We start from the raw sequence: 25,483 nt of genomic DNA on the forward strand, positions 1-25,483 counted from the left end.
TTAAAGAAGAAACAGCATGAAAATAACTTTTTATTAATTTTCAAGTATAAAATAGTATTTTCTACATTTGCTAATCCAATGCAAATTATCTCCCCTGTGGTCAGTTCCAGCATTAACTCTCACAGATATTTTACACCATGATAATGAGTTGTGTTTAATCAGAGAAACATATCAAAATGAATTTGTGAGACAAGAAGAAGAATGAAACAAAATTAATGTCAAGATTCAACATTGTTCCACCTTCCTTGCAGAGTATCCCAGAGAACACAGCAAATCAGCAACCTTACATTTTTTTTGTGAGATGTATCCATTCTAGGATTTTATCCTTTTGCACTTCAGATTATTTCAGATATTATTTCTTTCAGATATTATCTTCCTGTACCAGTGTGCAGAGACTGTCCTACATTCCTCTACCTAACAGTAACCTATGGCCTTGGGCCAGACCCAAACCAAAGTGCCAGACCCAATAAGCCAAGCCTTTTGCAACAAACCTGACTGCAGGCCACAATCCCCTGCCAGCCCAGTGCTTTCTTTCCTTAGGTCATCAAGTGCTTTCCACTAGATAACTAACACTTACTGACAATGGAATAACAGAAAATAAAGCAAGCAAAACCCAAATCAGAGATAGAATATTCCCTTTTGTGCATGTAACAACAAAGAACCTTGCATTTAAGAACAGATGTAAATATAATCTGTTTAGAGTATCCTGCATAGTAACTGTTGTAGGCCATGACAGAAGCATAGACAAAGAGCTATTTAATTTCTAAAGTCTGAGCTCTAAGTCAGATTGTCAGATGCAGCAACAAATGAAAACACAGTAGACAGAACGCCAGGCAGGCCAAATATCTGCTCTAAATGTCACCTCTGCATCATAGTGCAGGTGGGACTCAAGGTCTCTATAGAGCTACAGGAAGAACCTTTGTTGTACATTTAGCCAGCTACAGCACAAACACTGGTGGTTGCTTTGTGACACCATCCAAAATTAACATTATGCTCCAGTCTAATAGCTTTTATTGTTGTTGCTCTGGTGAGGGATTTTTTAAATTTTTGTTTTCATTTGGGTTTTTTGGGGTTTTTTTGTGGTCTTTTTGTTGGTGTCACTGTCGATATTTCAGTGATGGTGGTGGTAATGTTTTATTTATAATGCTTCTGATTATAAAGATTTACAATCTATTAATAATGGGAATCTCACTAATACACATGGCCATGTTTTCAGCCTACAGACATGGTGGTGTTTGTGAAGAGCTAAGCTTCAAACAAAAATCCAGAGTTTACAACACCATGAGTTCCAGTTAGTAAAAACAAATTCAGTAGACAGAAGCTTAGCCCTTGAGCAAGTCTGCATTTTTAATACACTACTTCTACATTCAGAAGAAGCTGAAAAATCAATCTGTAAAATTAGGAAGCTATGACCAATGCAACAGGCTTCAATGCATAATGAGGCCAATCAGGAATTATTCACAACAAGATGCTTTGGTTTGGTCCTTAGAGGACAAAGGTTTTAAAAGTAGAATGGTGGTGTAGTTGGTTAAAAATCAAGCTACTATAATTGCAGACTGGCAAACACTTATATGTTTTAGACAGCATAAAACCCTCACGTTATTCTGTTCATCCAGAACAGTCAAGATTTTAATTCAAAGATAATGGGTATTACTCTGAGTAGAAGAAAAAGTATATAATTTTATCATCAGTGTTTGTGTACAATCTATTAGAAGGCCTGATATACATTCCTACGTGTCTTTCTCATTTTACAATTACCTAATTTCAGCATTTAAAGATTCCTCTCACGGCAGTTCTAAAATCCCACTTGTTCCAATGCTAATGCAAAATACAGTTGTATCAGTTGCACTTCCAGAAAACAACTCAGTTTTGTTTAACATGCTGCCTTGAACCACCATCATCTTCCTCTTCTACTACAGGTTAGAACGAGTCAGCCAGGGAAATTCCTGCAAGCAAAAAAACAAATCAACATAGAATAAAAACCACATCAGAATGGACAAACAGTAAGAGGGAATCCACAGGATATAAAGAGTGCTTAAAAATGGTTCATCTCCTTTGGTCTAGAATGAAAAGAAATAACCTTAAATTCTGGAAACAGTCATTAAGGACACTACACAGCCAGTAGAGGGAAAAACCCAAACAAGCAGATAGCAAGGAAAGCAGATGGCATGGTGTAAAAGGACCTGTTTTTTCCATCTCCCAATTCTATCAACAATCTTTCTTCCTTGCAACCATCCTGCCTCTTCTGTGATTTAAATGATAGTCCCTAAGGTTTTCAGAAGCTTACCACTATGAAGCTTGCAGTAAAAGAAAGGAAAAAACATACACACCTGTTTCTTTCTCTCAGATTGTGGATCAATCATTACATTTATAAGAGAAGGTGTTTGCTTGTCAGACACACTTGCTTTCAGAGCATTCTGCAATTCTTCTGGTGTTTTAGCAAAGTATCCTTTGCCTCCAAAGGCAGACATAATTTTCTCATAGTGTGCATTTGGCAGGAGAGAAACAGGAGGTACACTGTAACAGAATGGAAAACATGACTAATGGCATGGGAAAATTGCCAGGCTGACTAATTTAATTACTTTAGCACCAATTTTAAAGTGCAAGATGGTTATTGTGCTGGCCTGATGAATTCTTCTGGGCTGAAAGAACTATGGTTGCTGTATCACCTAGGATGTGCTTATAGGGTACTGTACTCATTTTTATCTTGTGGAGTCATTCCTCAGCTAAGCTTTAGCTTAGTTCTCTTAGTTCAGAGATCTCAGCTCAGAAGCAGAAGTCATGTGTAAACGCAGATCTCAGGTAATTTTGGAGAGTATCAGGATTTTGAAAGTTACCCACTATGAACTCTGTACTGTGTGGGCTGAACTGCTGCAGGAACCTGAGAAAACTAATAGAGAATCATCTCTCTGCTGCACTGCTGTGCAAACAGTAGGCTGGAATTAGGTTGGCTGTTTGCTTTTGGTAATTCATTCTTACTTATATGAACTTAGCCCAGGACTAAATTGATTTTATAAATATAATTTTAATCTGGATCATAAAGCATTAAAAATTAAGAGAATGACTATTTTGGTCACTTCTTCCATAGTTACATAGGACATTGAAGATACTTACCATGTAGCAGGGTCACCAAACTTTACCATTTGCTCCCAGGAATTTGCATCCAAACCAGTGTAAATCCCATTGTTGTTCACTACGATTATCAGGATTGGCAAGTTGTATCTGTAAAAAGACACATTTGGAAGAACTCTGAAATACTTGCCCCCTTCTGTAAGATGCTAAGAGTGTAATTTTCCTTACAAGTAAAATGAGAAAAAAAACCCCACTTCCACCTGAAATATGATTCAACCATCACTAGTAAAGCACTACATCCCAACAACATAAAAAATGAGCATGTATGTTTTCTGGCTTGTTTTTATGTGTTTTATTGATGCCTCACCTACCAGCAGTTAAGTTCTTCTAGTTAAAGTGACCCTGAAGAGCATCTTCTTGAGCCAAAAAACCCAGTTACCTGCAGATAGTCTCCACCTCCATTCCAGAAAATCCAAAAGCACTATCCCCTTCTATGCAGACAACTCGCCTTCCAGGTGTGCGGTCCCTGGCTACCATGGCAGCTGCTATGGCAAAACCCAGCCCCACTCCCATGGTTCCAAAAGTACCTGCATCAAGCCTAAAGGGAGAATACAGAATTATTATCCCTTTATTTCTACTCAATCTCTTGAGTTAATTCATGGTGCCTTACTTTTAATACTTTGCCATATAGTATGCAAATACTGTTTTATAAACAATTTGTATAAAGAGATACCACATTTAGAGATTATTAGAGTCAGCCAAACATTTGATAAAACTGTAAATGTTTTAAGTGATATAAACATACTGGAAAACTCAAAATTAAGAACTCTTGTACACTAGTGCCACAATAAAGAACTATTCTCATATGCTTTTAGCTTGCATAGTTACAGTATTTCAAAAACATTCAATTACTGTAGAGACAGACAACATGAAATATTTCTATATTTAATTCCTTGAAAATATAACTATTAGTCTGAAAGCCATTGATTAAATACTGCTGTTCAAATTTTAGTCTTCTGTTCAACCATTTGAAATCAAATTGAAAGCTATAATTTAGTTAGATCATTTCCATCAGAAGCACATAATGGATACAAAAGTACATAAAGCACTAGATTATTCTAGGGTTAACTGCTTGAATTTCCTTTCAGACATGTGCAGTGCAGTCTGAAGAGACAACCAGTAACATTATTGTGTACTTATTTTAAATAAGGGGGAAAAATACACACTCTTTCCCCAGCTCTACTGGAAGTACATGGGTGTTGTTGGTTGTTTTGCTCACAAAGCAGTATTTTGAGTACCCACACCTTAGGCAAGCAGGTTTACGTGAAAGCATGCCCAACATATAATCCAATTTTCAAGTTTTCCCTGTTCTTAAGTGTTCCAAAGAAAAACTCTTCATGTGAATTCTTTTCAACATAAGAATCCAAATGATTGCTTTTATTTTTCATCAATATTTACCATAGACTCTGAACACAGAAACAAACATCAAGGTCAGAGAATTGAACACAATGCTCATCACTCCCTTTCCATAAGAAGAGAGCAACTATCACCATTCTGCTGCAGAGCACGCAGAGAATTGTTACTATCTATGACAAGACATCAGTATGTGAATAGAAAACTTTCCTCAATCCCTCTCCCAACATATTATACTTCTGTTTCCCAGGCCATTATTCTTCTTAGCTAAATGAAAATATTTATGCAGAAATGTAGCATGTTGAGTCAGAACAGAAGATATCACACCTTTGCCGGGGATAGAAATTTGGAAGCATAGTTCGTCCAATGTCCATAGTGTTTGCTCCCTCACTTACTAAAATGCAGTCCTTGGGTATCAGTTCTCTGATGTGATGAAAGACTGTATAATAATTCATAGGCAGAGATTTCTGCAATGCTAATCCCTTAAAAAGAAAAGATATTAGTAACTCCCATGAATAGAATTTAGGGTGCAAAACAGAGGCACATAAATAATAACGATGGAAATAAAATTCACTCTGCTTCAGGTAAGGCTGAAGTATTTGGTTTTTAAGGCACTGCATCCTACTGATACTAAGAACAGTATTGCATCAAGGTCACTCCTTTTGTATCTATCCCGGGGACATAACAAATTTATCAGAGGCTCAACAAGCTCAGCAGCCCTTCAAGAGCCTATCATTAGCAGAAGCTATTAAAACTCAGTTTAACCCAAGAGGCTCATGAAATTTTTCTGCACCAGGCATGACTATTTACAACCCTAAGCGAGCTGTCATCTGTGTGCTAGGAGATAATTCAAAAGAGGAATTTGTTAAAATGACTTTATTTTAGATCCCAGTCTTGGGAACATGCATCTGAAGTTACAGAATATGAGTTACACAAAGTTAGATATATACCAAGCATCTGTGGTCTCTTGGCCTTAACAGCTACTTGCTTTTAGCATAGATTAAACCTAGACTGGCACTGCTAAACTGCACAATTACAAACAATGATTACAATTAGAAGAAAACTAAGATGTGTCTTCACCTAAGCCAGTTTCCACTTGGAGTACTTGGAATATCAGTCCATTGCTTAAAAGCCACTGCCCATAATACAGCAGCTCTGGCTGTGGTCTCCTACTAATGGCTTTAAGAATCCAATCCCAAAGTGTAATGATTTCTACACAGTTTGAATTCAAACAAAATCATAGAACACTTAACCTATAATGCTTACAGTTCCTAAGCATAAGAAGAGTAAGTCTGTACCAGAATGGTACAAATTTTCAAAGTCTGGGTGACTTAACTGAGAAATAATTGAGGAAGCTGGATATAGACCAGTTACAAAACTGACAATTTATCAGTGCCTGTTATAGCAAGAAATCTTTTAATTTCTTTAATGTCACACTACCTTCGATCTTTCCTCATTGTTCTTTATTTTCCCTCTTAGCTTCTTCCACCACTCTGAATTAGAAGGATATTTCCATGATTTTCTGTTGAATTCTTCTAAGAGCTGGAACAATATTGAAATGTTGTAAAGGGGTCTTTCAACATATTTAAAAGAGAACAAAATATCAATAATAACATTACTAAGAACCATCCCAGCACAATCACAGTAATCAGAATCTTTAACATAAAATTTGAGAATAGACTGGATATACAACACGAATATACTGCCTGAAAAATGGTTTTCCTTGAACAGTTGGGTTTTTTTTCCTTTTATTTTTAACTGGCAAGTTACATCACATGATTCAGAGGAAATTGAGGTCAAAAACCAGAGGACATGAGACATTACGTTACCTGCTCAGTCACGGCGTTTATGTCACCTAACAAAGTTGCAGCTGGCCTTACATTATTCCCCAGCTCTTCTGCACAAATATCAATCTGTATTTCAAAAAGAAAAGCAACCATTAACTCAAGGATATTAACCAGAATTTTTTTTTTTCAGTTCAAGTGAGGAACATGCCCTAACATACATAGATGTCTAACATGGTCTTCATACCCTGTTTTGGCTGCACAGGTAACTTTGTCTTTCCTTGACATGACATCAGGAAACCCTTTATACAAAGTAAAACCCTATGGTACATACCTATGTTAATGAAAAGTTATATATTAATAGTTATAATGAAAATGAAAAGTTGTATATATCCTTATGAATGAAAAATTATATATATCCTTAAAGGTGATTGCTTGCTTCTTTCAAGCTCCTGCAGACACTGTAGAACTTTATTACAGCATTGTATGTGAGCTAAAAATCTAGGTTCAGGTATACCTATACAAAGCAGCAATTTTTTCAGAGAAAACTGTGTGTATGCTACTGGACAGTAAGAACTTAATTAGCATGAAGAAACTGAAAAGTAAGTTGCAACTACTGAAGCAAATCTTTCAGTGATGCATGAGCCCTCTAAGGTTACATAAACTGTTATTTTTGACCAGGTCACGCAAACAATGAAGTGACTTAGTGTTTTAATAGTAATCTCTGATAGTGAAAAAAATTAAGCGAGATGAAAAAGTGTTGTCTTTAAATTTTTTAGGAAGAGGAATCATAAAATATGTATTATTTGTAAAAGTAATATTTGCAAAAATAATGTGTATTTTAAAAAATTTAGGTTAAAAATTAATGCTATTGTCAAGTTTGGAACTTTAGACTATGTTCCAGGTCAGCGTAAGCAGGAAAGCCAATATGTTGGATCAACTACTACTATTTGATCACAGTCTTGGAGAGGAGATTTTAAGGACACAATTTAAAGACTTCTCTTTCTAAGAGCTGGCAGATTATCAAATGCATTAATTAGTTTAACAGCCTTTCTTCCTCTTACTTCATTTCTGAGTGACTGAGCTCTTACATTATGACAGGATCTGAAAGCCGTTCTTTTTCAGAAAACAAACAGCCAAGAGAGCAGTATGAAAGATTCCACAATTTCAAAGACAGTTTTCTTTCAATCATAGAAATTCCAATGCTCCAAAGATCACAACAGTTCTGTGAGTCTAACCCTGTATTAGTCAACTGCATAGATGTGTCTGCCCTCCTCATTACAGCAGCACCAAGCTCTTGATACTAGGAACAGTATTGTAAACATTCTTGAAAAAAATAGGAAGTAAAAATAATAATTAAAGATAGTATAAGTATTTCTGGAGAATTGCCATAACTATATGCACCATACTGCACTGTCCATATGGCAGTATTTGCCATATGAAATATGTTACCAAATTTTTTACAATAAAATTGCTCTGGTCAATGCTAGAACACAGAAGACTTCCATTAAATGATAGTAATTTTCCTGCTTACCTGAATAACCTTTACATCCTGTTGATACCTTGGTGGAAGACCAAAATGCAAAATCCAATTCAACCTTGCACCAAGCAAGATGATTACATCAGCATGCTGTAATGCCCTAATAAAGGGAAATGACAGAAGCAGGTAAGAAGGAATCGCTATTACATTTAACAGTCTTTGCAAAATTAGAAACAACTCTAACCACCATAGCAAACCTAGAATACACATAGAATTCTTCATTCCTCTAAGCTGCTTGCTTAGCCCCAAAACCCTGTATCCTTTTATACAGCCAATCACCAAGCCATTCTAGAGTTAAGGAACTTAAGAAGAAAATTAATTACTATTTTCCTATTACACTGTATATAGGAGAGGAATCATTACATTAGGAGACCAACAAGATGCTAGAATGATGCACAGGTTAAAGCAAAAGACTCACTATTGTGACACTGGCAACAGTGGGTGCCAAAATTAAGACTGGTATGGGCCTCTCAGTTTAGTCTCCCATTAATTTACCTTTCAGATAGGCAGACAATATTTGGTATATTCTTTTATTCTCCATTCTGCCTAGCAGCATGCTTAACAGTGATAAAGCTAATATGCTCACCAATGGACAGCATTTTACTTTCAGGGTATATAAATGCTCCATCTGCAAACTGACTAGGGTTCTTAGAGTCCATTCACATTAATTTTGCCAAAAGTCAAAAATCACTTTAAACATAGTCGTTCAGAGTAGTTTGAAATATCTTACTTTTCTTTATAAATAAAGTGCAATTTAGCGATAGGGTATTGCAAACACCACACAGAAACAACAGCTGGCAAAACTTCAGCTGCAACATGGGCAGCTCAAGCTTCTGTTTATGGTTTTAAAGTAAAAAGAAGGAGTTTGTCTAGTGCACGAAGTTAAATGTTTAACATAAACTATTCGCCAGTTCTATTTTATGTTACAAGATACACACTAGGAACATTAATCCATCTACTTGCCATAGGTTTCATAGCTACAGAATATAATATATCTCAAAGTATCTTCCTGGTCAGCATTCTAAAGTGACCCACTTAAATCTGTTGTCCCTTTTCCAGCAGGATCTCCAGTGCTCTACAGTGAAGTGCAAAACATAGTTAAAAAATTTTTTGTGGTATGAATTTTCTCTTCCCTGGCATCCATAGCCCACCAAAATTCCTACTTGTTTCTCATCTGTTAGGATTAGAAGCCTTGCTTTATATTTACGTTGATCTTGCTGCAGCTACACAATTTGGATGGTTATCAGGAACTACTCCTTTTGCCATTGGTGTAGGCAAAAAAGGCAGTCCACAAAGGTCCACCAACTTTCTGATGTTGTTTTCAGCATGTGAATAAGCAGCACCTAAACGAAATGAAATTAAAGAGACTGCTTAATACTACAGAAACCAACTGTATTTGCTTGCACTTCAATTAAGTTGATTACATTATGGCACAAAGAGTACAGTTTCCCATTATGAACTCTGTTACTTTTCATTTTGAAGAACTCAAAACTAAACATGCCAAATCACAGATATCTGCAGTTAAAATTTCACATATTTTTGACAAAAATTTTGTTTGCTTGGCTTTTTTGTAAGACTTCAGCTGAACTCTTTTATCAATTTTTATGAAGCAGGGCAGGGAAAAATAGGTGATCTTGTTTATTTAAAATCACAATTTTTTAGTGAGTGAAATTTGGTATTATGGGACAGAGACTTTTGCAGCAGCAACACGAGATGATCTTTATGTCATGTCAGTCATTTCTTGCTTACCCCTTGCTCCGTAACAACCTGCCCAAAGACTCTACTAGAAGCCTTTAGTGAAAAGAGAGAAGCACAAACAAGTCCTTGCAAAGGTGTATGTTTGTGCACACATTTCCTGTGATGCTGCAGCAGTACATGGCTGCTGAATTAAGCTTGCCCAGGCAATCTGGGTTAACTGACAGGTCCTTGTGCAATGGCTTGAATCTATGAGTCTTAAATCCTGAAAAATATACTTTTGCAAATCTTTAAAAAGAAGTTCTGCTAACAACAATATATAGCACAAAGTCCAGGCACATTTGTTCAGTAAATTCTCAATTGCTGACATAGACAAAACACATCATTTTTTTTTTGAGTTTTCCACCTTTCGCTTTCAAAGAACACCCTTTTCTTCCTGTGTATCCAGCCAGAGAGAAAAAAAACCAACCCATAATCTCTTCTGATCTACCTTCTGTTTTCAATTTCATTACCTAATCAATCATAAGATGCATCTCATTTCAATCACTGCACTCCCCAATTAAACACAGACAGAGATCATTCCCCATATCTGCAGGAAAACAGCCCAGGTTAAATGAGCTGGTTATTTTAATTCTCTTCCTAGCTGACCTGTATCTTCAACAGGAACACCACTGCACTGGCTAACACTCCACAAGGAGGCATAAAAGAAGTGAACTAGCACAGAAAATAATTACTCCCCATCTCCAGGAACTGATTAGACTGGCAGAGTACAAAGAAAAGTCTGTAAAGCAGCAACAGCAGCAGTATTTGCTGTGTTGCTGTACATCCCCACACAGGTAGGCTGGCACTTTCAGCAAGAACCAGAAAAATTACCTTATTACTCTGATTCTTGCTATATATGCCAGAGCAGAGAATATAATTTCTTTAATAGAATTTAAATTGCTTGGAATTTTGGAAGTGATCCCTTGGTATTGGCTCTAGAAAACAGTTATCTGATTTTTTTTCTACATGAACTTGTATTTTATCAATTGATTTTCCTTTAAACTAGATTAAAAATAAACCATTAAAGAACAGAAAAAAATTCTAAAACCAAAGAACATTTTAACATTAAATTCCAAAGAATTTTGTGTTTTTACTACTGGTTGGTTGGTTTATTAGGGTAAAAAGAAGATAGGTAACACTTCTGGGGAAGAGCAATCACTGTTCTTGTCCTGAACATGCACAATTCAAGGCTACAACAAAGCGTTCTACCTTTGCCAATGATGAGCAGAGGCTGCTTGGAAAGAGCAATGACAGAGGCTGCTTTGGATACAGCAGAGTGTTCAGCCAAGCTGATGGGAGGTGGCAGGCAGCATTCCGTGTACCTGCAGCCAAGCAAAACAAAAGAGGCTCTTTAAAAAATGCAAAACAAGAAATGCTGAAAGACAAAACCTATTGTTTAGCATAAAATTGCAGTTGCTACACACCATGTCACAGCATTGATTAGAACAGGAAATACTTTTTTCAAAACAGGCTTTGAAGTTTTCCCTCCTTGTCTCTTTAATCTTGTAGGTAGTTTTGTTTCAGAGATTTACAGAGTGACATAATTATATTACCATATTAACTCATTCTTTTTTGCACATTTCATTACAAACTGTAACATGTATACATATAATATAATAATATTATAATAATAATATTTCATTATTACATTAAATTACATTAATGTTATGTAATGTATTATAATAATAATATTACATAATTGCATTACATAATAATATACATCCATATGTAATATGGGATGTCACATTTAGAGGCTGGATTTTCTTGTTTTAGGAAAGAAATTGACCTATAAATGAATTTTCTTTTGTTCAGTAACTTTAAAAATAATGAACGTAATCTTTACGCACTTGACAGAGCTCTTATTCACCTGAAGATTCACAAAATCCCCGGGTATGTCAATATAGCAGGAACCTGGACGACCATACATACTGGTTCTTACAGCCTAGAAAACATACAGTCACACTTTTAATCACTGTTTGACAGGATTTTAAAAATATTTATACTTGAAAAAGCAAGAAAACTCTGCTGTAGGCAGACAAGGTGTACAGTTTCATTTTGCTGATTCATCACAGTGGAAGCTTTCATGGATTTGTACCAACAAAATAAATTTTTGATAGCTATTTACACTTTCTCTTATATACCAGCTGGAGCCTTTCAGCAGATGTACAGTATTAGACTCTAAATTCTTTGGTTAATTTGCAATGAGACAATGGCTTTATCAGCTGTTATGTTTGGAGATACAAAATTAAATATTCATGCTGAATTGTACTTAAAGTAGCACAAACAGAGTAAAGCCAAGATAACCAATGCCTCTGTTTTCTATTACTTTTGATCCCAGTTCTTCTATTGCAGGTAGATGCTCTGCTGAATCTGCACTTCTGGAAACAGAATGACTGTATGCAGAATTTAGGCTGACATGGCTGAAGGGCTGCTACAGCAGTACCAAGAGACTTCTCTAATCCTCTCTGAAGCACTGAGATAAGAATGTGTTTTTTCTCACTCTCAAAAAAACCCAACAGAGCAACAACCAGACTCAAACCCCAAACACAACCATCTCCACTGCCCTCCTCCAAATCTCCTTCACATGACAATGATAAAACAGCTGAAACATTAAATTTCTAGTTATTGCATCTCTCCCTAAAAGCATTTATTTCACAAAAATTTTCCAACTCTATCTGAAGCTAACAAAAATCACTGCAGGGATCATTAAGCATCTGACTGGACTAGGATCTATTTCTAGCCTATTCCATAGCATTGTTCATAAGGCAGAACCTCCCCAGTTGTTAATTTACTCAATCAACCATCACTTCCTTTCTGCCAGAGCAAATTACTTAGAATAACAACTATACAAAAATAAACCCTCAAAACCTAAACAGGAGACAGTTACCTGAGGTTCTGTTGTTCATTTTGTATTTTTTCATACCTTTTCAATAACAGCAGGAATAGCTTCCAGGCTGCTTGGGCGGACAGACAGCTTGCTGTACAGCCTGCCAGCTTCAACCTGAATAAAGGTAAATAACATTGTATTGATTTATCAAAGTAATTTTTTAATTTCCACATGAATAAAATTAAAGAAATGACAGATGAAAACCAATGAGGTGGAAACTTCCCCATAGAAAAATGCAGTAGCAACTGGTGAAAACTGTCAAGACCATACTCATTCCTCCATGTGCTTAAGTTTTTGGCTTTTTTTTTCTTCCCCCATAAACTGCTTTATTTTCTTGGACATTTTGCTTTTGTCCTTCTCAGAACAAACAAAGGTAATTTATACTAGCTGAAAACCTAAAATAGAGTATGAATTCCAACATGAAGGCAATCTGCTGTATTTACGCAATGTCAATTTTAAACCAGTAGATGGAGCAAATCAACAGCATTATAAGATCTGCTAGGAAACGTTAGTGTTCAGAATTGTTTTTCCTACAATAATGAAGAAACAAGAATTATTTAACTGAAACCTTCCTGTAGAAAGCTATATGTCTGTATACCTGTGGGAATTCTTGGAAAGCTCCCATGGTTTCCTGATTTCTGTCAGAAGAACCGCCAATAACAATCAAAGGCCTAGGAAAGTTAAAAAACAAACAAAAAATTTAAAAACAAACAAAACCCCCTATCAGTATACATATATACATATAGCATCCTCAGATCCGTACAAGAATAGATAAAGAATACAAAAATGGATTCTAAATATCAGAGTGTCAGCCAGTAGCCTTCCCAGCAGCTTTTGGGTCAGCCAGTTTTGGGACAATTTGGCCACATTAAGTGACTTGGATCATAGAAATTCTAAAACCAAATCCCATTGCAGGCAATTTTCATTTAAATTTGAAAATATGGGTGACACAGTGGTTTGAGGGAATGATAACACCTAATAAGAAGTTAAAAAGTATTAAGTGGTCCAAAAAGTATTAAGATGTGTCTTTATAAAGGATACTGTAACATGCACAAGCACTAGAACTAAAAAACAAGCTAGGATACAATTTTTCAAAAAGATTATGCTTTCTTCCTATACAATTTGGAACACAGCTAAGTTAGCTGGCTGAGAGCACAACTCCCTGCATTTTGCTTTTAGTAAAAAAACTCCAAAACTGAAAAAACCAGACAAAAAATTAACATGCCTGCAAGCAGTCCTGAACTTAAATCAGTTCACAGCTAAGCAAGGAAGGCAGTATTGCTTTACCATGAGGTTATACATTCCACAGGAGCACATTTTTACTGTAATTTCCACAAAATATAATAAATAATTTTCCTACAGTGAATGAAAACCTGTCTTTTATTCAAATTGTAGGTCAAACTCCTTAAAATGCTAAGCGCCGAGTCAACAGAGCAAAGTTGCTTTATTAATCTCCTTGTTCCTCTACACTATATTGAAATATTGGGTCTATAGCTTTCTAGGCTTTTTCTCTTAAACAATTTCTCTTCAGAGATGGCCTTATAGACTGCATTTATCTATACAATGTATCAAGCTCAAACATTAGCAGTGAGTTCCATGCATAATCCTAAATTTAATCAGCCATAAGACTTGGGGATATGTGTATCTAGATCCGAGCTTCATAACCAGGCCATTTCTCTGCCATACATCAAAAATCTCAGTTCTAATCCCCTGGAGCAGTGAAATGAGAACTTCAGGCTGCATCTTACTTCCATGAAAAATCTTTATGGAAAAACTCACTTGATGACTGCTCTACACATTTCATTCTGCTTCATCCCCTCAGCAAAATGATTATTACTATCCAAGACTGTTTGACAGCAACAAACAGTCCTATGTTCCTCTCACTTGCCTTTTCCAAATTTATTTAAATATTTTAATGAACAAATTAACTACTACTTGCCAATAATGAAATACAATTACAAAACTGGTCTACTATTTAGAAAGCCAACTCCAACAGCTATTTCTTGAAAAGATTTAGTTTTGCCTTTGAAGTTTTAAATAATTCTAACTAGAAGTAAGTTTTTCCCTCAAGGAAATCATTGTACTACTGTCACAATATTGTAGACATTTTGAAGAACAGTGCTTATAAAGTAAGGCAAAAAATAGTGAAGCAGACAGAACATTTGACTGTAATGAAACTAAAAATGGTAAGTCTTATGGGCTTGCAGGAGAAGAACTTCAGTAAACTGATAAAAAATTTAACCACAATTCAGCATGCTTGTGTTTACTCCAAATCTTACCAACTAGCACACACTTGTTTTGGAATCTATTGTCACAGCCAGAATGAGGTACAAAATCTTGCTCAGAATGAGGCAGGACAGGAGGCAGCAGCATGGCAGGCAATTTTTAGCAGGAAGTATCAAGAGGTTTTACCCTTGAAAATGCAGTTTACCCTCAAAAATGTCTCCTGCAAATCCATAAGTAAATTACATGTACACTTCTTTCTTATAATCAAACTCCTGACTGTTCAAAAGCAAGGTTTTTCTATAATCTTTTTTAGTCTAAGGTCAAATAGTGACAGCAAAACTTTAGTCAATAACTCATTTTTTAAAAGAAGAATTTAAACACTTAGAGGACATTTTTCAAAATGTCAGATTTGATTTGTAGTGTTCCCATTACTGAGCTTCCCTCGTCCATCAGCCACTGCTAATTCAGTGTTCCAGTGTTCACACTGCTCTGGATCTCATTCTGTTCTGTGAACACATCTGCTTGGTATTTCTACAGCTTCTTCCCAAATTCCTCAGTACAGCTTTCTGAACAGCTTTCAGTGGCAGACCAGACAAAGCTGTCATGTCTCACTGAAGGCTTACAGGAGTAAATACTATCCCTCTGTACATCATTTAATTCAATGCTTAATTACTGCTCTAAATGTCAGCGTGGGGAGCAAATAGGGATTTTAACAATGCAGTTGTCAATTTATTCACATATGAAATATAGTAATTCAAAGGCAGTATGAATTTAAATTTAGGAAACACCTTCAAGATGATCTCCATGATCATGAGAGCATTACAGGCTAATATTGACTTCACTTTCAGACACAACCAGCTATACTGGTATTGATACAACCAGCTATACTGATAGATTTTCTAATATATACACAATGGGGTAGGAAAAAACCAAGAATTTTATCCATGAGAATACAAAAAATGTAACTAAATTAATTTTAAGGTTGATAAAGGAAGAATTCCTTTTTTCCCCTTTCATGCGGATAATGAGAAAATTAAAATACTAAATACTGTGGAGCTCAACATCTGAAACAAGTAACAACACACAACTATTGGAATTTTAAAGGAAAAATGCAGTTAAATTACCAGCAGTTAATGGTTGCATTTGCCATCCCACCAAGAGTGTGTAAGAAACCTGGACCGGACACTACAAGACATACTCCTGGTCTACATAGAAAATACAAAAAGAAAAAAAGAGGAAGAGAGAAAAGGAAAGTGAGCATAGAGAACACCAAATAAATAATCAACAAAAATTAGTAAGGTGCTGAAATATAGAATATCAAAGTTTTACTCATGTCATTTACTCATGTCAATGGCTAGGAATTTGTATGAATGACTAAAGGTAGACATGAAAATCAGAAATTATGAAGCTGTATCAACCCAATTAGAAAGGCAAGTGAACAATTATGTGCCACCCACACAGACATGGGCAATATACACAGGCTTATCCTGACACAGCTCTGACTTCTTCTATCACATTTGCTCTGCCATCTAACGTTTATATTCAATTTGGTAAACTTATGTTTGCAGTTTTCTCAATGTACTTTATCAGCAGTTCCCAATTAAGAAAACTCACACTGGAAGAATTGCATCTGATTCAACACAAACTTTACTCAAATTTAATTCAGGCAGAGGCTCTTGCTATTCCAGGTGATGAAATAAAAAATTATAATTCTTAACTAGTGAGCATTTCTTAACAGCTTTGCACACTTCTTTACATACCTGCCAGTCAAATATCCAACAGCAGATGCAGCATAACAGGCCTGTTGAAAATATTGGTGTTAATGATACTATTATTATTATTATTTATACATTTAATGATATTTTGTACATAACTTTCAAGAAAAATACTGAAAATAAGCAGGTACAGATTCCTCCCTGACTATAAGAGCTTAAATATAAGTAAAACTCCATTTCACCCTTCCCATTATTAGAAGTGTCCATGAAGATTAATATGAAAAATCAAGACTCTTCTCCACTTCTCTCCACATTTCAGGCTCCTTTTGTCACAAGATATTACATTAGGATTATTTGGGAATTGAAAAAGAAAAAAATCAACCAGATCAAAAAACCCAACTAAAACCAGGGCAAAAAAATAAATAGAACAAAACATGAAAGTTCTGCTTTCCACTGCCTTCTGGATGAACATGGAAGAGGGACTTGCAAGAGAAAGACAACAAGCAGAAATGCAGCCATTCTGAATTGTATTTCAGAAATCAAGCAAAAGGTTGAAATCTCACATTGGAGAGAATAATTAGATGATTTGGGATCATCTTTCATAAGTTGAGCTGCTGAAATACTTCTCACTCTGCTTTGGTACCACACATTTAAAGAAAAATTATGTTTTGAATAAAAATCACAAAAGTAACACCTACAACATGTGTTGGCATACCTCATCAGCAGTGTTATTGCAGAGTATGTTTTTAAGCTATTCCTGTACTGATATTAAACATTTGGATATAAATGTCACCTGGTAAAATGACAGCACGTGATCAAGAAGTTTACAGGTGACAACAGAACTCAAGATTTCACGTGTGACATTGCCCAGTCTCTTATATTTTCATATTCCTGTCTTGAAATCAGCAAGTTCAAAAAAACCCAATTTTGCAATATTTTGTAATTTTTAAAGTAAGCTTCTGGCCTTAGAACCTGCCTCTTTCATTTTTAAATAGAGTGGAGATTTGATTTTAATTATAATTGAGTACTCTGATGATAAGACACCCACTTTGGTTCCAGCTGCCATTATTAAAGGGTTCTTTGAGCCTGATTCCCTTCACAGCTGCACCAACTCCAGCATATCATATGCTCACAACTAACTCAGGATACAAATATCAAGAGATTGCTTTGAATATGTAGTGATAATTATTATTAAAGATTAAAGAACTAACATAAATAATGTGTTTTGTTAACAAATACATATAGTAAAGGGGATTTTGAAGTTTAGAACTGAGCTGGGAGCTGGGTTATCAGTCTTGTAAACAGCTGCAACAATCTCTAATTACTCAAGGAGAGATACAAAAAACACCCGCCCCTGTGAAGTTGCAACACAGTTTTCACTGTTCAAAGGGCATGTGGGTGCAGGTGAGCTGCTTCTGGCAAACCCACACCATGTTACAGGCCACAGGAGAACGGCTTATGCGTATTGGTAGTGGTACTTGAGCTCCATGCTTCCCTCAGGTGTTCCTATTCTGCAGTTTTATGAGCTTTTCACAGAATTATTAAGGTTGGAAAAGACCTCCAAGATCACAGAGTCCAACCTGTGACCCATCACCATCTTGTCAACTGGAGCATGGCCCTCAGTGCCACATCCAGTCATTTTTAAACACCTCTAGGGATGGTGACTCCACCACATCCTAGGCAGAATAAGAACACAAGGATGCCAAACAGCAAGTATGCTGCTTGATTATTATCTCATCATGAGATTTTATTGTGTTTTAACTGGTTTATGGGCCCTATTTCCTATGAACACTACTAATTAAAATATTATCACTTTTACAAGGAAATCCTTTTGCTACATCTGGCCTAGAAATGAGGTAGAAACTCAACTCCTGGAAAAAAAATCCCTTAATTTTCCATATATCATATACAGCTGCCTTCACCAATAAAGGTGGCAGCTGTATGTATACACATCCTCCACAGCCAGACCACACAACTGAGACATTTAAAACTATGACATGTACATATTGAGTATATCATGAATATACTATATATATATAACCTTTCACCCTTTGCCAAGAAATTACTCTACTACTCACTGAGGAAAAGAACAAACCAAAACTCACTACAAGATGCAGCTTCATTCATCCTTTTTGACTCCCCAAACAAGAGAAATCCTGACATTTTAACCTTAAAACAGTCTTTGTGCTGTTTTTATTCTACTAACAAAAGCAGCTCATAATTAATCAGCAGAATGTTTTTTGCCTCCTTCATCTAGTAGAGACTAATAAATAGAACAGCATCTCATTTGGCAGTGCAAAGCAATCTTCTCTGTTAATTACAGACACATGAGGAAATTAATTTTAATCATGTTAGTAACCACAGCTAAAACTAGAATATTTGCTAAATGGCCTACAGCAACATAAAGATTGTGCTGAATTCCCAGTTCTTCAAGGACTCAAATACACCTTTTAAATATGTTTGTCTATGTTTGCCTCCCTCATATGTTACAGATTTTCCATAGAGACATGCATTCCTCTAAATTCTCACATTCCAATAGAACAATGTAGGGATCAGACAGCAAAAACATACAGCTCAAAACCACCTGATTTAGAAGAAGTACTGTAACAATACTGTGTTGAGGACTGGGACAATCCTAAAGATTATTAGCTAAGTAAGTTAAGGAAAACTGGCAACTGCTGTAGATCAGGTGTGGGAAGTTGCTGGTGCCTCTGCCACCAGTTCAGCAGCCAGCTCCCCATCTTGTGCAGCAACCCTTCAAAACAACAAATAATCCCAAGGTTATCGTCAGTCTGAGATTACCCAAGGAATTACTGAGATTAAAGAGTTTCTACTGTGGGAAACCAAACAAATGCAGAACTAGCAGCACAGCACCAAAATCCTGACCAGCTTGGCTCTTTAATTGCTGACACCTACACAATAAAGCTGAAATATTCATAAATAAGAGAGTCTATGTTCATGGTTGATTTTGAGCACTTGGAAGCATTATTACTTTCTGTGGTTTCCTGTTCTGTGAGCTTTTAAAACATAGTTAAGGAAAAAACCCCTAGAATTATTAAAATTGTCAGAACAAGTTTATCAGTCAACAGGAAAACTTTCCTCTTTGGGCACTTAAGAACATCACCTAGACAGGGGGAAAAAAAGTAAAGGAGCAGATAATAAAGTCCTAAAAAGAACTAAAATACTACCAGTTAGAGTAAGAATGATAATATTGGGAAGTGTGTAGAAAGTGATAGAAAAACAAAATGCCCTGGATGAGCATCTCAAAACCTGGCAGATAATATCTGACAGTACATCTGTCAGATGCACATCTGTCAGACAGTACTTGAAGGATATAACTTTTTATAATTTTTTTGTTCTCCATCACATGTAGTCTTTAAATTATTTTTTTCTTTTTTTCCCCCTCTGCTATCCTTGCTCCCTTATTGGAGAATAGCATTGTTAAATGAAAAGAAGATGCAATTCCTTTAACAGAAAAGGAGGGGCCACTTTAAAATGGAAGTGGGGAAAGAAGGGCACAAAGAAACACTCAACCCAATGCACCAATGTTCTCCATTATTCCAAAACAACAGTGGCTGCTCCTGTATAGGTTTTTTTAAAGGAAAATTCAGAGACCACATTCTTTCTAGTAAGAAAAACTGGCTTTCATTCCATTGTGAAACAGTTAAGGAAAGGGTTGGTCCCAGTACAGATATATACTTACAGCTTGCTCATTTCTCATTCCCACATATTTTATTCCAACTGCCTGGGCTGCAATTGCAATTTCAATGACTGGAATACCAACAATGCCAAACATGTATTCAATATTCTATAAAGAAAAAAGTTGAGAAAAGTCAGACTGTTTTTTCCCAAAAGACAGCTTTAATAAGCACATGCCAAACACAGACATGCTAACTACACAGGAAATCTAAAACTAAAATGTAACATAGTCACAGAGAAGCTCACAGGTCACTGTGGAAACATCAGCTGATGTTTGCAGCTCAGCCCTCGGTGGTTGTGAAAGTGCTGGGTTTTGGGAGTCTACAAAGCCCAGTCTATTTTGGGAGTGGGGCAATGGTTCAGTGCCTCAGTCCAGGTGTGTTTAGCGCTTTCCACTGAGCAATTCTTACCTGGGACATCCCTGCTGTGTCACTTTTCTGATTCTCATTATGTCAGCCTCCTCTACTCTGACAATGCCTCATGGCACCTTGTGCTTTTACACTTTCACAGAAAATTAACGGCAAAAAGCCCCCAAGAAATGGCTGGGAAAGCACCGTCCCCACGGAAACACAGAGATGGAGAAGACTACGTTTATCTGGATTACAACTGAACTACTTTTCCATGTTTCACAGGCCAAACGCAAAGTCTTCTCCCAAGACCCGTGCCAGCATCTCGAGTTTAGAGGCCACACAGAGTTTTCGTCGCTGTAAGGAGGCGCAGGCGGCACATCCATCCAGCTGTCACGGGCAGAGCCGCAGAGGAGCGCCGGCATTGCTTGGTGGTAACGGGGGATGGCTGAGCTCGGGAATGGGGCAGGCCCGGGAATGGGGCAGACTCGGGAATGGGGCAAGCCCTCCGGAAGAAGGGAGTCAGTGTGGGCCTGGGGAAGGCCGCCCGGGGGCCGGGCCGCTGCCGGAGCTGGGCGGCGGAACCTCCGTCCCTCCCTCTCCCTCCCTCAGAGCGGTGGGGGCGAGCCCTTTCCGTCGGCCCCCGGGAAAGTCCGGCCGCGCACATTCATTCGCTGCAGGCTGTCCCGGCCCGCAGGCTGCCGGTTCCCGCCCCGCGCTCTTACTTGCGCCCTGAGGGCCTGGGCGATGAGCTGCGCCCCGCTGACCGTCTCGCTCTCCATGTCGGCCCTGCTGCCCCGGCCCCGCCGCCCACCTGGAACGGGCCGGACCGGGCCGGGACCGGGGGCGAAGGGTGTGCGCAGTGACTGACAGGCGGCTCGGCCAATCAGACAGCGAAGGGGGCGGGCCCGAGGGACCCGCCCCTAACCCTGCTGGCGGGCGGCGCGGGGCGGAGACCGGGGTAGCTTCCTATTGGCCAGCGCAGGCAGCCAATCGGAGGCCGAGAGGCGCCGGCCCTGCAACGTGAGGGTCGCGGCGCGCGGGGGTGGGAGCGGGACCCGGCCTGGTGGTCCCGGGGCGGGCCGGGAGCGGAGTGGGCCGGGCCGGACCGGACCGGGGGGAGGGATCGATCTATGGCTGCAGGACCAGCAGCGGCCCCGGTGGCCTCCGGGGCAGCCGTCCCGGAGCGCTCCGGCTGTGTGGGGCTGGTCAGAGGTGGCGAACGCAAGCGGGGCAAAGTCCGGGGCTTGTGTGAGGCGCCGGTGCCCGGCGCTGGAGAGCAGCCGGGAAAGCGCCGGAGGAGTGCGAAGCACCCTCCCAAATTCCCGGCTGAGGGATGGCGCACGCCCCTCTGCCCGGCTCTGCCCATCGCGGGACGTGTCGCTGCAGTGACACAGGTGACAGCACGTCCTCGCCTCACGGTCCGGCTTGTCCGGGCCACCGCCCGGATTGTCCAGCCGAACCACTGATGATAGCAGCGCTCCATTCGCCCTCACTCGCCGAACAACAAAAACACACATAACAAAACACCGATGGCATAGATAGCAAAAACCTTCACAAAACCTACATTATAAAATGTATAAAATGATAAAATACTGTAATATAATGCAGCAAATAAAAGCAGTAGACACGAAGTATCAGTGGAAAACACCTTGATTTTCACTATATTTTATGTATTTTTAAAATACGTTGTATAATATATAGCAAAATGGCAGCAACATCACAATCCATGGTTGTCATTCAACCTAAAACACACTATTTTTTCATGGCCAATTGAATATTTACCTAGTGATCATTACTGTTTATGTTACTATTATTACTCTTTATGTTGCTATTTATGTTACTATACTATATGTTGGGCATAGCTTAACATGCATTTACTATTAATCACTCAGGAGGACCCAGGCTAGTGCTGTGCTACCTCTGTTATTTCAAGATTCTGAGTGGAGAAGTGTGAAGAAGAAGGGTATGTGTTGCTTTTCTCTGTGTATACATCCAGGTGTGGTGAGAGGTGACAGACTTCTAATCCTCAAAGTTGTTGAAAAGAGAGTGACTGGATGCTTTACTTCACAATACACTGAGATCAGATGGTTCTGAAAAGGAAAACAGGCTGCAGTGTGACTGGGGAGGAAACTTGGCATCCAAACTTGGACACCAGTCTTTTTACCCTTTGTGGAGAACTACAGCTGGAATATTGTGACTGCATGACAGTAATACTGCTGTGAAATATTTATATTTGGATGACATGATCCTGCTGAAGCTTGTCTGTCAGGCAAAAGACCACATAAATCACAGGAAAGGGACATAAAAAGAGATAGAATTGTAAAGTATTTCCGGTAATGAAAATTTAAACTCATGGCTCAGGTGAGGTGACAGCTCTGTAGATCCTAAGCAAATTAACTTCTCTTCAAGGAGAAGATTTATGAGATGGCGTGACATCTTCCAATAGTAAAAACATCCAGAGTGTGGCAGAGACATATTTGGAATCTCAACAGCCCCAAGGGCTGAGTAAACCCTATTGGTATCCTTATTTTGGCTGGAAAGTTTAATACACCCAAGCCCAGCCCTGGGGCTTGTCATGGCTCTGTGTGTTAGAAGCAATCCATGAGAGAGCAGAGTCCTGTTTAAGCTGTCAGACAGGGGAAAGGCTTTAGGGAGCACTCACACAAGTGCTCAGCCATCATCTGTAGGACTGGCAGTAATCACAACCCAGAGGACTGGAGACTCAGAGGAATTATTTTAGTTATTTCAGTTGCCCCAGATTCAGCCAGATGGGGTTGTGTAGTTGCTTCTTCAGTGCTAAACCTCTTGTGCATCTAAATGAGTTAAAGATTCAGATTAGTACTTCTGAGTGTTTCTGACCATCAGGAAATGAAATGTGGTAGAAAAATAAGACCTCTCCAAGCATGTTTTTAAAATGCAACATTTTACAGAGGCTTGTTACCTGTTGGTTTTTTTTTTTAATTAGTATGTTTGGCTTTTAAAAAAGGCAGTTTTTCTAATGCATAGCAATTCCATCTCATGATCTGAAACTCTCCCAACTTTTTCCGTCACTAGTAATGATGAATTCTAATTACATCTTAGTTGACAACTTTATTAAGGAGCAGCTGACTAGAACCCATTCCTGCCCTAAATAGGCATTTTGGCTTTGAAGGGGTGACAAGAAATAGAAAAGAGAGTTTTGTCAGTGACGTGCAGCACAGCTTGTTTATTTTCAGTATGTTCCTTAACTGCGAGAGGTTTCTCACCCCTGAACTCCCTCCTCCTGCAAAGTTGAGCTGCACCGGACAAGGAGGCCCCTCCATTCTTGGCATGCATTGCCAAATCACCCCCCAAAAGTACCAAATGTTTTCCTCAACATGCAGAATAGCAACGATAGCTTGTCATACATCACTTTTCAAAACTGTTTACATAAATACAGTATCTTTAATCCATCTGATTACAGAGAGGCCAAGGTTTTATTCTGTTTTCATCACACTTTAAATACATTTACCCTTGAAGGCATGTATGTATGGACACATTGGCTAATTAAAACTCAAGGAAATAGGAATATATAGTTGAGCTTAGCAGCATTGAACAGCTAAGTTACTCCTTTACCCTTAGAAGTGTTACTATTACATGTTAAGTCCTTTTGGTTGAGCAAACAATTCTTCTGCGTACCATGGGCACCAAGGTTATAATTTTGCTGCCCTACATAATGCTTTTTCCATTTGCTCATTGTTAGGTACTAAACAGTTGGTGTTTAGGGAAAAAAAAGCAGTATTGAGGATTGTTATTAGCTGCTTTTCATCCTGGAATTCAAGCAAAGAGATATTTTCAGTTAACTTGCCGTGGACTTTCTATTTTTAGGTACAAAACTACATTTAATAGAACATAAATAAGACTGTGAAAAGAATAAGACTGTGATTAGTTTAGAATTGATCTTTTTTTCCTGCTGAGCTTTAGAGAAGTCTCTTCATGCATGTGTCTGTCAGTCTTTATTTGCTTTGGAAAAATTCAGGGGGCTGTAGATCATAAAGACTGAAGGGCACTAAGAGTGTTTTGGAATTTTTTTTTTGGATACAAGTTCCCAGAGAGCAAATACAATTAAAAAGTCAGTAACTGAACTTAGAGCTATCAATATATAGCACCAGTAATCTTTCCTACACCCTCTTTCAACTTCACTGATATTAGAGATTTAAGTGCTTAATGATACTAGTGACACTGTGATGACAAATACAGAATTCTCATGTTGTGAGAATAATTCTGAATGAAAAGCCATTTCTGTAGTCTTTCTGAAGTGTTGCACAATCAGTGACTGTGTCAGTCCTTGTTCTAAGTCCTTTCCTAACTTGGGAAGTCAAAAGGTTACATGGGGAGCCCATATTCCAGAGGGCCCCAGTCTTCCAGACTCAACAATTCTTCATTTTTTCAAAGAAAAACTAACTAATGCAAATTAGATAGATTTTTCTGATTTATTTTTGTTACTATGAAAGCATTTTTAAACTTACTTATCTGCATTGTGTGGGAGGAATGCAGATCTGAATTGCACTCAACATTTTTATAAGTGTTCAAAAAAGCTGCGCTGTAGGAGAAATATTTGCCTATTTCATATGTGGAGTTAAAATACAGTGAATTCTGAATCCATTAGGAGAGGCATTTTCATGATAGATGCAGAAATATTGTCTGGTGTAATTCTCTTGGCAATTATCTGTTTCAGTGTTGATAAAATAATTCCTATTTCTGCTTGACTGCTAAATACAGTCTCCAAGTAACTTTAGGAAATGCTACTTTTAAATACATCCCCCATCACTGAATGGGGGAGGAACTGCAAATTTGTGAGCTGCTTTAAACTTTTCTCAAAGATGTTTTGATATACGGTGAAATAATGTATAAATGTATGTTAATTATAAAGGGAAACCAAGCAAGGAGATCACTGGAACTACATATGAAGCTTAAATGCTTTTGAACAGGACACAGTTGTTCAAAGCACCAGTGTAGATGGATTTAAGGTTTAGAAACAACATGCACATGGTCATCCAGGAACTCGAAAGCACCACACTGCTGAGAGCCTCAGCAGCGTA

The 25,483-nt window shown here is 38.0% G+C and overlaps 2 protein-coding genes across 4 annotated transcripts in view; one reads left to right on the forward strand and one right to left on the reverse strand.

The window, feature by feature from the left end:
* On the reverse strand, positions 1–21,272 carry HACL1 (2-hydroxyacyl-CoA lyase 1). Its single transcript, XM_066554999.1, has 17 exons — positions 21,146–21,272; positions 20,078–20,182; positions 16,420–16,460; positions 15,784–15,864; positions 13,032–13,104; positions 12,470–12,547; positions 11,394–11,488; positions 10,756–10,868; positions 9,017–9,152; positions 7,804–7,909; positions 6,315–6,398; positions 5,926–6,027; positions 4,813–4,967; positions 3,512–3,670; positions 3,115–3,222; positions 2,331–2,517; positions 1–1,946 (listed from the first exon to the last, which is right to left on the reverse strand). The coding sequence occupies exons 1-17, from the start codon at positions 21,200–21,202 to the stop codon at positions 1,914–1,916; spliced, it is 1,713 nt and encodes a 570-aa protein (XP_066411096.1). The 5' UTR covers positions 21,203–21,272; the 3' UTR covers positions 1–1,913.
* BTD (biotinidase) overlaps positions 20,712–25,483 on the forward strand; it is a 10,454-nt gene continuing 5,682 nt past the window's right edge. Inside the window, exons 1-2 of one of the 3 annotated variants that reach the window (XM_066555010.1) lie at positions 20,712–20,854; positions 22,316–22,386. The gene's annotated coding sequence lies outside the window, so the exon portion shown is untranslated. Of the gene's footprint in view, positions 20,855–21,420; positions 21,444–22,315; positions 22,387–25,483 lie in introns of those variants that run through there. The other 2 variants (XM_066555028.1, XM_066555019.1) reach the window with 2 other exon arrangements.

Source organism: Molothrus aeneus, chromosome 1, assembly GCF_037042795.1.
Source record: "Molothrus aeneus isolate 106 chromosome 1, BPBGC_Maene_1.0, whole genome shotgun sequence".
Taxonomy (NCBI): domain Eukaryota; kingdom Metazoa; phylum Chordata; class Aves; order Passeriformes; family Icteridae; genus Molothrus; species Molothrus aeneus.

Excerpts from the sequence above, each read along its gene's own strand:
- HACL1 (XM_066554999.1), bottom strand. The coding sequence starts at position 21,202 with ATGGAGAGCGAGACGGTCAGCGGGGCGCAGCTCATCGCCCAGGCCCTC. Across the intron at positions 9,153-10,755 it reads TCTGCTCATCATTGGCAAAG|GTGCTGCTTATTCACATGCT; the intron begins GTAGAACGCTTT and ends CATTTCGTTTAG. Across the intron at positions 3,671-4,812 it reads AATTTCTATCCCCGGCAAAG|GCTTGATGCAGGTACTTTTG; the intron begins GTGTGATATCTT and ends TTCTCCCTTTAG.